At 37.6% G+C, this 14,464-nt stretch overlaps 2 protein-coding genes across 4 annotated transcripts in view; both read right to left on the reverse strand.

Moving 5' to 3' along the window:
* The window catches only part of LOC6525919 (low-density lipoprotein receptor-related protein 2), a 144,830-nt gene that overhangs the window by 87,100 nt on the left and 43,266 nt on the right, over window positions 1–14,464 (reverse strand). The window lies entirely within an intron of this gene.
* Window positions 1,013–4,648, reverse strand: LOC120322011. Its single transcript, XM_039376651.2, has one exon. It carries the CDS (start codon window positions 2,119–2,121, stop codon window positions 1,774–1,776), a length of 348 nt encoding a protein of 115 aa, XP_039232585.1. The 5' UTR covers window positions 2,122–4,648; the 3' UTR covers window positions 1,013–1,773.

The following is a 14,464-nucleotide window of genomic DNA, read 5'->3' on the forward strand; positions in this document are numbered from 1 at the left end:
TGGGTTAAAGTGCTTCGTTCTCCCAGCAAAAAATTTGCTGATGGAGTGGGTTAACCCATGTCCTGATGAGGCACCCATCGGTTACTCTTCCTCTCTCTCTCTCTCTATTAAAAACAATGAACTGCAAATTGTGCGCAAATTACATAAAAAAGTAAACAAAAAAATATGGCCAGAGTGGGGCAACAAATATATATATAAAGAATAAATAAACAAGCAAACAGAAGGGCGACCAAGTAAAACCAAATAAAATGTGGCAAGGCAACGGAAATTCACTGAAAGAGCAGCTCAGAATGATTCAGCGAAAAGCAGTATATTCCACGTAAAGCACCACACGGCGTATGCTTGATATGTGAAAGTATAATGCGAAATTAATGATAAAAAAGAGAGCTTAACAAGAAGCATAAAAATATATTTCGAAAAGACAAAGGCATCGTGATAATGCATCATTTGATTATTGAGCTAAAGAAATGGTAATTGAAAGATAGGCAACCTATTTTATGCAACAAGTTTTTAAGCATAAAAAATCCAGGATGCCTAAATGATGAATGAAATGATATAGTTAATTGAATAAACTAAGGGAAAACAAATTGTTCTGGAATCTAGATGCACATATTATTTCAAAGAAACCGAAACCCATTTCATAAAGTATAAAGTAACTACAAATCAATAATTAAATCAAAATCTGTTAAAGGCTAGCAAACAGGTGGGGCGACAGATCGTGTGAGTGATCAGACAGCCGCAGATTACGCATACGCCGCGTTGAACAACAGTCTTAGCCACTTGGCCGCGTTCTAGCTGGCATTCACAGTGAAATTATAAAATTATCAATAAGATAACATAAGTAAAATAAACAAAATAAGAAAATAATGAATAATACTAAATACTAAATAATACAAAATACTAAAAAATACTAAACACTATATAAAACAAATACTAAATAATACTAAATACTAAATAATACTAAATAATACCAAGTACTAAATACTAAATAATACCAAAATATAGGTGCCCTCCTCTGCGCTTCTCAAAAGTCCTACGTAAGCAAACCACTTTTTCGATGTTTTTAAAAAAAAAATACTAAATGTGAGTGAGTGGTGCAGTGATTTTATGTGGCAGCAGAGGATATCAAAAATGTGATTTCGACCTACTGGAGAAAGTGCCTGAGCTAGCTATTTTCCAGGAGCTACAACCAACTATTATCTCTGACGTTGAAAGAGAGGAGAGCTTGAGGAAAGGGGTGAGTAAATGGAGAGGGACGCTCAACTTTCTGACTTTTGGCTGCGGCTACTGTGGCTGCTGCTCCTAGTGCTGATGCTCCTACTACTGATGCAGCTAGCCCTTTAAAATTTAATCGATTTGTGTTGTGCAGAACGAACAGCCACTTGTTACAAAGAAACCGCTTCTTGAGACATTAAACAAATATTGAAACATAAATTTCAATTTGTGTTATTTTCATAGTTTTTCCTTTCGCACAGCGATGTTTGTTTATTACTTGGGCATATCAATTTTGCCGGTGAAAGATTAAATAAACACAAATGTGAGTCAGAACACACGGGGGGGTTTGGTGAAATGGGTAGGTGAAAGGGGGTACATATATGGGATCCGGATCTGGAAAAGCACTTCGTCCCTCGGAAAAAGTGCATTGGCATATTAAGCGGCTGTCTGCAGGGCACAAACTCCAACTCAAACAGAAACTGAAACAGAAACAGAAAGCAGCAAAACTGAAAAACAGAAAAACAGAAACAGACAAACGTGTGCACATTTCATGTTATTTCATTTTATTTTTACGATTTTCATGTCTGAAAGTTTTCTTTCAATGTTTCTGTGTGTGGCAACAACGACAACAACGGCAACAACGGCAAGAGGCAAAAGTTTCAATTTCTGCAATTGTTGAATTTTTGCACGCACAAGAAATAAAGATGAACGAACACACCCATGCGGGGTTACCTCTCGGCACATGCAACGATAATGTGAATGACCAGGGACCGGAGACCAGAGACTCCAGGAGACCGAAGACCGAAGACCGAAGACCACCGACTGGAGACCCAATAGCTGGCATATTGACAATGGGACTCCAGACAAAAGCGCCAGGTTGCAGAAAATTGCACAGACTTTCCGCATACTGGGTCAAATTGACTTAAATAAAGGGGATATGATGTGGAAGGTATGCCAAAAGCAGAACAAGTATATAACAAATAAAAATCAGTTACTAAGGAGCTTGTATCTTAGCTCACAATTCAATTACTTGCTAATTAATTGAAAGGGGTGTAGTTTAAACGATTCAAAACGATTCACACTAAAACAAAATAAATAAAACAACAATCAACGACTTAAAAGTGCCTGAGCAAATTGAATAATTAAATAAAAATCTAAAAATATGTAAGCAAACACAGACCACCGGTTTTTTGCCATTTACACCGCCGCAAATAGACCTTGAACCACTGTGCTCGGTCGGACGGTCATAACCGGGCTCAATGCGAGCCAGTTGCATTTTCCATTGGCCATTGGCCGTTGGCCGTTGGATTCAGTACGTGCTGAAAATGAGCAAAAGTCTCAATTCGAGTGCCTAATTAAATCAGCATCAGCATCCACCGACTCATTGCCCCACCTTCCACCTTCCACCTCCCAGCCCCACCCACAACCCACTTTATAAGGTCGACTGCAACTGCGATCCAAGCGGACGATCGAACATTCGATATCGTTTCAAATTCAATTATTTCAATGAGCCAAAGTGTCAAATACTGAGTATTTCCCAAAAAAGCGAAATTCAATTGATTGTGGAGGATCTGAATGTCTGAATGTATCATAAATGATAATTAAATGCAAAGGGTGAGTAACCAGCTCACTTGGTTTTGCAAAGCCCACAGGGCGTATACTTGATTTTATGACAAATGATTAAAATTAGTAAATTGCCATATTGTCCTAGCAAAAAACGAATTTGTATACCCGTTACTCGTTTGTAAAACTAATTACAATCGAAAAAAAAAAATGTTATCTAGTGCATTAAGGAGTATAAAAAAAGTGGGCTTTAATTGATTTAATTTAAAAAAAAATGGCGCATTTTTCTCAGTTTTCCAGTTGAATTTTGCTCGGTTTTCCGTGACACAGTTTTCCTCGAATTCATTATCACTTTTCCAACTGGTTCGCAGCGAACACACCTCTCTATCCGTCTATCTCTCGCATTTTTCCCCTTTCTTTCTGCGTATCAATTATGAGTCTCTGACTTGGTTTAGCTTAAAAGACAGGCAGGCGAACCAAAAATAGGAGAGTTGAATAAAAAAAAGCGATAATAACTCGACAATTTCCGCTGTTTGGCGGTGGAAAAACAAGTTTTTCTTGACTTTGACTGTGACTCCTTGGGCTGGTTTTTGGTTTTGGTTTTAGCTTTTCTTTTAAGGCGATTCGGTTATTAAGTTGGCGAACGGAAAACCCGAACCGCCCCCTTCCTGTGCGATTTGCATAACCTGCTGGCCGGCTCTTCTATTTCTATCTATCTATTCCCATATATGTATATATTTTGTATTGGTATTGCTATTGCTATTGCTATTGCTATTGGCATTTCTATTTGTTTAACCCCTCGAAGAAATGGACAAATCAATTTGCTTGACAACCGCACAGCACCCACTCACACGAAATCGAATTGAGTGTTGATTTATTGGCCATGATCTGATTTTGAACAAACAAGAAAACCCATTTAGCGACATGTCCAGAAATAAATAAACATACGACTGCAAACGGAGAGCATAAGAGCGAACGAGCGAGCGAGATGGCGTGACCGGCGTGCGAGCGAGAGGGGGGGGAGCATGTCAAATGGTGCACATAAATCTAATTGAATTAGCGTACGAAAATCAAATCAGAAAGCCAAAAGCAAAAAGCAAAAAGCACCACAAAAAATTGACACTTTAAATCGAAAGAAGAGTGCGGGCAAGTGTGAAAAGCCCAAAGTTGAATGACCGCCGATCGTTGACTCCTTTGAGCCACATATGTACATACATACACATACATTTGCATAGATGTGTATATGCACAATAAGTGTGTGCACATCCATATGCAATATTGGTCAAATTATTTTATCAACGACTTTGATAAATTCGATGTGAGACGACAAAGATGAATGATTTTGCAGCGCAAAGGATGCCAAAAAAAAAATGGGTCAACGCATTCATGAAATTCTCTATTTGTATATGTTATGTATATATTTTAAATAGAAGCACTTTTTAAAAATATTAGTTATATATACAAACAATCTAGCTTTGACTTTAGTAAATTTTTAGCAACTGGCATCGAGTAGTTCCACCAAAAAAATGGCTGTCTTAACATTTTTGGTAAAAGCAACTAGCAATTAAATCGACATTGTAGTGAGCATGACTTTGAATTTTCGGTGGAAGGCAACTCAATTTAAAGTCAATTAAACTGTTCAATTGCTCATAAAACATTTGACTGCACAAACAGTGGGCCACAAAAGTCACTCGAGCGGATAAAAACGCACTGTGCAAGTGGAAGCAGAAGAAGAAGTAGAAACGGAGGTGCCAAGTGGAGACCGCAACCCGTACTTTTACGAGGGGCCCTGAATTATTTAGCAATTTACCGGATGAAAGCCGAGGAATCAGAGTTTGCAGAGCACCCAATCCCCTCCCAACCCTCGCAATACCCCGTAATACCCCGCAATACCCCGCAATACCCCGCCATGCCCCGCAATACCCCGCAAAGTGTCACATTAACACTGCTTAGCAAGCAGTCGAACACGTGTCTGACAAGAGAATCTTCTTCAACTATCCATCAAAATGTGCCCCAAACTCCAGAAGCCCCCAAAAAAAGAGCCCCATACATGTGGCATGTGTGTATATACTATATATGCATGTACGTATGTAGATATATACCATTCTCTTCGCATCAGTCACGCTTCGTGCCGTCTCTTACCCTCCGCCCGCCTGCTGTCTCTTTCCCCCGCGCGCTGCGTAGACAAATGCTAATAGCATGGCAAATTTAATTTTCACACTCACTTTGTGCGTGTGTGCCTGCGTTTGTTTGACTGTATGTGTGTGTGTGTGTGTGTGCCTGTGTGTGTGAGGAGAGATTTTGGATATGCTTCTTCTTGGCACTGCGGCTTTAATTGAATTTGTTGCATTTTTTACTTTGCTGTTTTATTAGTTACAATTTTGGCGCTCAATTATGCGAACGTTAATTCCATTTGCCAAAGCTACAGCAGCTATTCGGTAGCAGGAAAAATCGGAAAAAATTAAAAAAAAAAGAAAAACACAAATTTTTTAAAATTCTATAAATCGAATTATTTTGAAAAAAAAAATAATATGGTAGGCACTGAGTTGTCCGTAATCCAATGAGTGCCAAAGAATTTGCGAGCTTTGTGCTGGCATTTCAAATACGATTTTCCAATTTAAATGTTATGCATAAATATTAAGTGCGAATTTACTTTGGAACATGTTTGCTGTATTGAATGCCACCCGTATCCGTGTCTACCTATGTTTTATGTTTTCTAGATTTTGTTGATGTTTCTTTGCTTGTTGTTTCTATCCACTGGATTTTGTTTTTGTTTGGCGCGAATTTTTGCGTTTGCTGTAAGCGCCATTTAAGCCGACGGCAGCTGTCAGTCGCCCCCTCTCTTTCCCGCCCTCGCCAGCCGTCTCTCTCTCTATCTGCAGGGGTATGTGTTTGGTTTGGTTTTATCTATTTTGCAATGCATGCATGGGTGTACGCGTGTGTGTGTGTGTATTGGTGTGTGTTTTTGGGCGTTTGTGTGTAGTGGTGGTTTTAATCGGTGGACGGGAGGAACAGGGAAATAAAAAATGGTGTAGCAGCAGCACCAGCAGCAAACTAACGTTGCATATTGTCTAGTGCATATTCCCTTTGTGCATCCCCCGCCCCCGCCACCAGAGTTGCCACCCCCCTGAAAAGGTCCTGTTTCCGCTTTAATAAAGTTAGTTAGTTAGGATTTGGGCTTTTGGCATTCTGGAATATGTATGTAAAATCGAAACCGGAAAGCCGTTCTATATGTTTTAATCACTTACTAAAATTCAAACCAAATTCACAGCTATTGCAGCTGCCAAAGTGTGATTTTGATTATTACATTGAATACCCAGCCAAGCTAAACAGCCTTATCAGCGATGTATGATGTGGTTCCAGTGCCTTGGTTACTCTAGTCTAATTATGATTTATTTCTGCTTTGGGCAGCATTGCAAATTGAATGTGTCATATACATATCACGCATACGACTAGTTGGTTGAACCGCCAAATCACTCAGAACTGTCAGCGGTTGTTTTGGTTTTGAAGTTCAAAGATGTGACTTGTCGGCTAAATAGTAATTTGCCCACCCATTTCTGTTACACATTCGGCACTTATATATGTAAATGTAAGTACATTTTGGCAAAAACAATAGTACAAGTATTCGGAAATAAACAACTTACATCTGCACAATTTCTAAGAATAGCATATTCCACAACCTTAAGGAATTAAAAACTTCAATAAATTTATCTGCGAATTGGAATTGAATTGAATTGCCGGCAGCTTTGTGTCAAGATTAAATATCTTTGCCCTTTTCCAAATCCTCCACTTGTTGTCTGTCCCTTTTTCGCCTGGCTTGGGTTTTTGTTTTTCCGGTTTTTCCACAACCAACATTTTCTCAATGTTGTTTTGCTGGCTTGTTTTCCTGCTATTTTTGCTGGGCGGTCAACCTGACATGTGAGCCACGGGCACGAATACAAATGCTTAAATTGTGGTATATTTGGTAGCTGCAGGCTTTAATGCACAAAACCAGAGTCACAAGACAAGGATGGTTGCATGATGCGGGATGGAGGGGGGGGCGGGGTGTGTGAGTTTTCCATTTTCCCCCTGTTTAGTAGTGTGTGAAAAATGCGCGCCACAGCCAAACAAATTAACAACAACACTTGGAAAACGTAAAAGAAGAAGGAATAAAATCCCCACAACACTCAACTCACACACACAATCACACACACACACGATATAAACAAAATAAAAAATGGTTAGAAATTGGAACAATGACCGCCAAGTGCTGGCAACTCTCTGTCTCCCTCCCACCGCTAGCGCTCTCTCTTTCTTTACCACATTGTTTCGGTTCATTCATACATTTTTGTAATTTTTTTTTCGTATTAACGTTTGTTTGCCCGTTTTCGTCTGCCACTTTTTTTTTGTGGGCTAGACATTTAAAGACTTAAATTTTTACGGCTCTGATTACATCTCTGATTTATCGGTCACACCAAGTTAATTAAATATATTGAAAGTATTTAAATATGACTTGCGAGATTTTTAGCGGTATATGTAGAATTTTATACCGATTTTATTGTTTTTAGAAATATGATTTATTTCGCATTATTTCAATTAGGTCTCATACAATTACAAGCATCGAAATACTTTATTCAATTTTTGCAAAGCAATGTATTAAGTACAATATATATTTTATGTAGCTACCAATGCATTAAATATTTTTGATCATATTAATTAACAAATTTACACCAAATGTATTAAATTACAGTTGTGGGGGTTTTATGTTTCAATTACCAAGATATGTTTTCCAATTAACTAACAAAATGAAAACGGTATTCACTGAGTATTGATATTAATAATTAAATACACTGCATATTGAATTCGATTACATGTGTGTAATGATTTAACCTGTCGCAATATGATGTGAAATTCAATAGGAAATTCGCCAAAAATGTATTATAGAGTATTTTAGTTGGCAATTTAATAAAACAAAAAAAGACAAATGCTTCGGTCTTCGTATTCCTTGCAGGCATTCCAATTTGCATGCTAATTTGATTGATTTCACACACAGGACGCAGAAAACTTCTGTTGATTAGCTTTGTTTGTCTGCGGATTTGTTTATGTTTATTTCAACTCCCTATGGATATTACTATCTCAAATGCGAAATACTCGGTAAATTATCCGCTGGCTGTGTTTGCTCAATTTGAGCATATTTAAATATAATTTGATTTGCCAGTTAAATGGAAAATGATTTATTAAATGTGCGTGCGTGTGCATTGTTTTTTTTTTTTTTTTTCATTTTACCCAGTGTCTCGTTTACCTTTTGCTGATTATTGTTGTAGTTTAATTAAAATGTTTATTGTATTTATTTGTTGCATGTTTTCACTAAAATTGCGGCAAATTATGGTAGGAAAAAATTGTAAGCCAGCAAAGACAGAAAGGAAAATTAATACAGCAATCATGTTCAATTTTTATCCACTGAGATTTAAATAGGTTAAGTTTCGCACTCAAACTGTATCGACTTGCGAGCTACTCTTCAATAGCAGAGTGTAGATTTTCTTAATATTTATTTTGTGATCCAGCTGCTTTCTTACCACAATGAAAAAATTTGTTTTTTCTTAAAGGAAAAAAATCATAATGTTGAAATGAGTTGCTTTACAGGATCCCCACTGTATGGCAATAAGTAGAAATGCACTTAATTCCCCTTTCCCCCTTGAAAAAGTCGCCATTTGAAATTGGTTTTTGCATGCTGTTGTGCACACGTCTGTAAATCTGGTCAGCTGCGTTTCGCTCCCCCAACTTGATTTACTATACATCCGACCATATGTATATGGTCATACATACATATATATAGTACATACATATATATGTACACATTATTAACTGAAACTGAACTCTCAAACCCCCGAGTCACTCGTAACGCTGAACAATTTGGATTTTGCGGTTGCCCGGGTTGATTGTTCGTTAATTGGTTTCAATGCCTTGCAACCACACTGGGCCTCCGTTTTCCATCGCTTCGTCTCGTTTCGTTGGGGTTTCGGCAACATCCTGCCATCCGCCATTTTTTCAAGCATCCATCACCCACCATACGCCCACTTGCCACGCCCACTTTAGCGGGCGGAAAAGGGGCAGGGGGCGAATTTATTGCACTTGAACTACACTCCAAGTCGAGCAGAAAAATTGGCGCCGTAGGTCAACTTGAAAAGTTCCTTTTCGCCGTTTTGAAATTGGATCATTTTACATTTGAATGGGTTTTATGCGCTTTAAAATCCAAGTAAGTCAAGTATTTAAATTATAAACAAACCAACTAAATATATATTAAATTTTCGAATTATATTTAGCGAACTATTTTATAAAATTGCTGCTATCTCAGTCAAGTTGTCTCACTCGTTTTACTCTTTCTTGCTATAATTAATAAGTTTTCTCGTTCTTGTGGTCTAAGCTAAACATTCGTGCATTAATTATTTAAAGCTGTTTATCAAAGTTTTTTTAAGAAAAAGATTTAAGATGGTAAGACATTGAATGCCACAGAATGAGGTGGCATATAAAATGGCCAAGATTGTTATTGTTATTATTGCACATTGCGCTGGTGCATTGCGACTCGTTGACATTGTCCAATTGAGCTCGATGAATTTGTTAATTGCGTTGATTATTGGCATTTATTATTAAAAATAATTCACAGTATTTGCCATTGTTGTTAATTTTATAATTATTATTTGCTGCTCTCCAGTGACCTTTCAGTGGGGTAAATATTTGTGTGCCAAACATAGAAATACAAGAGCCGCAACAACGTTTGGCTACATGAAATTGCAATTAAAAGCAGAAGCCCGAAAGGCATTTTATGCATAAAATAATCCGGCACGGTGGGGTTAAAGGGTTTCCAAAACACATTCTTATTGCTTATATTAATACATGAAAATTCGTGGATTTTGCGGTTTATGTTTTTGATGTTAAAAAACGTTGCAATCCTCCGAGATTTTCAGTTTCGATCAGCTAATTAGCACATTTGCTCCACTGTTAATAAATGGAATTTAAAGAGCTTAACGTTTAAAAAACAATTAGGAATTCATGTAAATAATTACATTTCCTGTTGAACGTTTTTTTCAGTGCTTTAAGTGCGGAAATAGTAAATCATTAAAAATGCAATGAATGTTTATGAATTACTGGGAAATGGCAAAAACAAATTGAGAATACTTTTTGAGAATGTTCTTAAAGTAGCAACGAACATTGCATTATCTGGTTGAACAAAATATTGAAATATATTCTCAGCGGTACTCATATTCAGGCAAAGAAACAGACACAAGAATTTTAAAGGACTTAATGGAATTACAACCGAGAAAATCTCACTTTTTTTCGACTATTTTTTGTCCTCTAGGAATTCTTGCCAACCCAAAAACTTCCAATTTCCGAAACTAAGCAAATAGACGACCGTAAAGTCAATGAATGAGCAGCTGCCGTTGCCATTGCCCATTGCCCATATCTGGCTGTCTCTTTCGCTCCCCAGTGTAGCCGTCTCTTTCGCCATCTGCATGTGGTCGCCTTAGGTCATTGATACGTAAACGAAAAGCATGAGAAAATTGACAAATAGGCGACACTCAAATATTTGCACTCGCAAAACCCACACACTCTGGTTATCGAAGAGAGAGAGAGGGGGAGCATACAAGCGAGAGAGATAGCAATAGCGAAACGCTGAACTTTATTCAACGCTTCACCATCTTATCTTATTATCTTATCCGATCATTTGCATATAATATTTACTTTATTTCGAAAAAAGCGTACAGATTATTTTCTTTGTCGGCAAATAAAAAATAATTTTTTTTTTTCATATTTAATGAGCATTTAATTCGAGTACTTCATTATTTGAAAAACAATGAGCATGGTGAAATCAGCATAACCATAAAAGAGAACAAAATCCCGAAATTGTTTTATGGCCGGCGAAAATGTTTAGTTATGGCAAATTAATTCGTTTCCGAATGGATAAGTAGTGCACATGACTAAATCAGCGCGATTTTCGCATGATAAATGGACTTTTCCAGCGTGCCAATTAAAGTTGAAAGAGAGTTTTTTTTTAATAGCATTTTTAGCTAATCGATCGGTGCAGATCATTAGTATATAAATTTTTACAAGTTTTGCATCTCATTAATTACTGCTTAATGGTTTAAATTAAGTTGTTAATAAAGAATTTAGGTGTTAGCAAATGTATTACAACAATGTATTAAAGCTCTTAAAAATGCTATTTCACTTGTTTTTAAAGTCCATCATTTAGGCAAAGTGACATTTAAGTACAGCACACTTAAATTTCGCTTTCAGAAAAGTACTTTATTAATGCCATAAATCCGCCGACATCCATAAACCCGTCTTGCCATTGTTACTCAATCAAATTTCCATTAGGAAAGCCAGGCTAATAGAGTTTCGCCTGTCTGGCGCTCTCTCTTTCTATCTTTTTGCAGCCATCTCTATCTACAGTCTGGCACTGGGACATCTTTGATTTTAATTGCATTTCCATTTCCATTTTGCCCCCTATATTCAATCGCCACTGACATTCGACTTCGATACCCGATACTCGATACTCGACATTCGTAATTCAATTGTCCAATTGTCCGCCCCCCCTCCCCCACTTTCCGCACCCCCTCACCCCACAATCGCGGTGGTAAGACAGAAAGAGACGGGAAGTTGTCGAAAATGTTGATTCAATTATTCAAGGTGACGACGCATCTCAAATAATTGAGTTTCGCTTTTTTCAATCGGCTTTTTCTAGTTCCTTTATTTTGTGCCATTTTACAATTTGATTACGTCAGTCGGCGACTCAGCCCCCTTCGAGAGAAAAAAAAAAAAACCACCCACCGTCCATGGCGACATTGTCAACATTGATTGACATTCAACTTCGACTGACAATTGACCGTCAACAATAAATTGTTGCATGCAAATTGTCGTCAAATCAACAAAATCGGCATGAAAATGGCACAGAGAAATGGCAAAATTAAAATTGCAAAAACAAGAAAATTAAGTGACAGCGAGAATAAAAAAAAAAAAAAAAATAGTTGATGAAAGTATGGCTACACAATGTATGGTTAAAAACTTTTCGAAATTGTTCTAGCATTCTTAAAAGAAAAGATAACACACGATAAATTTCTCGAACTACTTTCAAAACTAATTAAATAATTTTGTAAGTCCTCTGGAATTTTCATATTTACTGTCTCTATTACCATATATTTTCCACATCTTGCTCTCCACAACAACGGCATCGCACTAGTTAAGTGTAGCAATTTGTGAATTAATAAACTTTGATTAGAATGTTTGTGGACAAATACCCAAACAAAGGCCCAAAACACACACAGAAAGGAACAACACAAAATTCGGGGTACCATAAATAGAGCAAAACAGTGACAATAGCAACAGCAACAACAACAACAAAAGCAACAACAACAACAAAAGCAACAACAACAACAACAAAAGCAACAACAACAACAAAAGCAACAGCAACAAAAGCAGCGGCAACGACAACAATAAAAACCAAAACAACTGCATCGACCAGCAACAAATAGCAACGATAATGTCAATTATTATTAACACGAAAAGCGCACGCACTCGATCCACAACCGCCACAGAGCCACGCCCCCATTTTCCCACCGCTCCGGTGTCCGCCTTTTTCGGCCATGCATGAGCAATTTTCGTGGTCAATGGCGTTGAACAGACCACCGCCCACCGCCTACCGCCCATCACCCCGCAGTCCACAGCCCCACCCACTTCCTCTTGACCACAGGCACGGATGACAACTACAGTGGAGATTCGATAGCAGGGATAAGGAACTAAGCTCATAAATATTATGGGTTAGCTGGCTAACTATGGAATATTAATAAATATAAATTCTTTTGATGAGTAGCGCTTGATTTGAAATGAAGCAAAAAAAATATGTAAATTCAATTCCACTTAAAATGAGTTCACTGTGGTATAAAAATGCGGGCGTTGGGGTATGGGGTATGCCAGCGATAGAATCGGCTACAGTTGGTGACCGGCACCGGACAACAAGTACACACACACACAACTGTGGCACACAACAACAACAACTGGCAACAAACAACAACTGGCCACAAATCAAAAAAAATTTGTAAAATACTCTTTTCAGGCGGGGGGGAGGGGGAGGGGAGAGAGAGGGATGTTGCGTTTTAGAATACCCACACGTTTTCCCCACTTATTGCCCCCCTTTAATTTTGTATTTTTGTGCTGTTTAAATAGCCGAAAATTGCCAGCATTTAAATGCAGCCCAGATTGCCACGCCCTTAATTAGGCGGCTTATATAATTTTGGAAAAAGCTGGGCCAGCAGCATCAGCCATCCAAACCGAAAAATAGTTCGTTAGCGTGTTTTTGTGTGCTCCATTTAGTGCGACTGACTTTTGGCTAATTAATAGGCGCGTGTTGCCAACAATATGCGAAATCTACGTGGCCAGCATGGTTTTTAACCAACTGTCTAAATGCCCACAAAAACTTTCGTCACCACCCCCACCCGCAACCCCTTCGGAAAACTTTTTCGGCACAGATTCGGAGATTTGAGTTTTGATTTAGCACAGGTTAAATAGTTTGGCAGCACGGGGCAATTTGATGCCTTATAATTAATATTTGAAATACATATATACGAAATGGTTACATTCACTCAAGAACTCAACTGCTAGAATGAAGCTGTCGACGAGTCGGCGAGTCAGCGAGTGCTTTTGATAATTTATTAACCAAATGGCAAATGGAAAAATAGAAAACATTTTAATTGAATGTAAGAGAAATAAATTGAATCCGCCTTAAACAAAACCCTCATCGCAGCGAGGGCCTCAATCAAATTAAAGATTTATGATCCCCAAGCAAAAGATGAAAAAAAAACCCATGTATGTGCTAAAAAAAAACAAAAAAAAAATACAGATTCTAGACAAGACAATGAATATCAATTAGAGGTGGTGGCGGGTGGGGGGGTGAGCTCCACTCAAGGAGCAAGCGAAATCATCATTTAAGATTTAAGCAGCCGCCTTACATTTGATTTAAATTCCGAGGCATTTTTTAAAGTAATTTTTAATTTGTTTCTTCTTTTGTTGGCCCGCTTCTTTTTTTTTTTTTTTTTTGTTTGTACTTTCTACTTATACTTTTTATTCTGCCATTTATTTTTTTTTTACATCTGCGGGCGGCCGGAGTCATTAAGTCAGCTTTGTTCCGCCTCAATGCCCGACCGCCCCCTATTTTCCCAACCGCCCCACCTCCCCAAAAATGTGGGGGAAATGGAATCAAAACAAAGGCAAACAACAACAACACTGGAAACAGTGAACAAAAATTAAATAGAAAACAAAAAATGTGACAGCAATTAAAGCCGGAGTTTTCGCTTTGAGATGAGAGCAAAAAAAAAATGCAAATACAAATACAAAAACGAAGTGGGTGACATTCTCAATTGCAAATGAGACACAATCAGATGAGGCTGCTGCCCAAATAAACACAGGAAAATGCGGAAAAGTCAAATTAGATATAATACTCGACTTAAAAATAGCCTGAAGTGAAAAACATTTGATCCTTAATAAAGCAAACTTAGCAAAGTAATGAAAGGTATTGAAATAGTAATTAACTAAATGAGTATAGAATTATTTAAAGTATGTACTTAAGATATTCAGATTTTATCCGATTTAAACACGTTTTTCAGGCAGCTTTCAAGTTCCTATACAATTTTCTAAAGCAAAATGCATAAATCGCTAC

The sequence above is a fragment of the Drosophila yakuba genome, chromosome X (assembly GCF_016746365.2).
Source record: "Drosophila yakuba strain Tai18E2 chromosome X, Prin_Dyak_Tai18E2_2.1, whole genome shotgun sequence".
Taxonomy (NCBI): Eukaryota; Metazoa; Arthropoda; class Insecta; order Diptera; family Drosophilidae; genus Drosophila; species Drosophila yakuba.

Bases quoted from the DNA above. Each gene is read 5' to 3' on its own strand.
- LOC120322011 (XM_039376651.2), bottom strand. From the start codon at position 2,121: ATGCGGAAAGTCTGTGCAATTTTCTGCAACCTGGCGCTTTTGTCTGGA.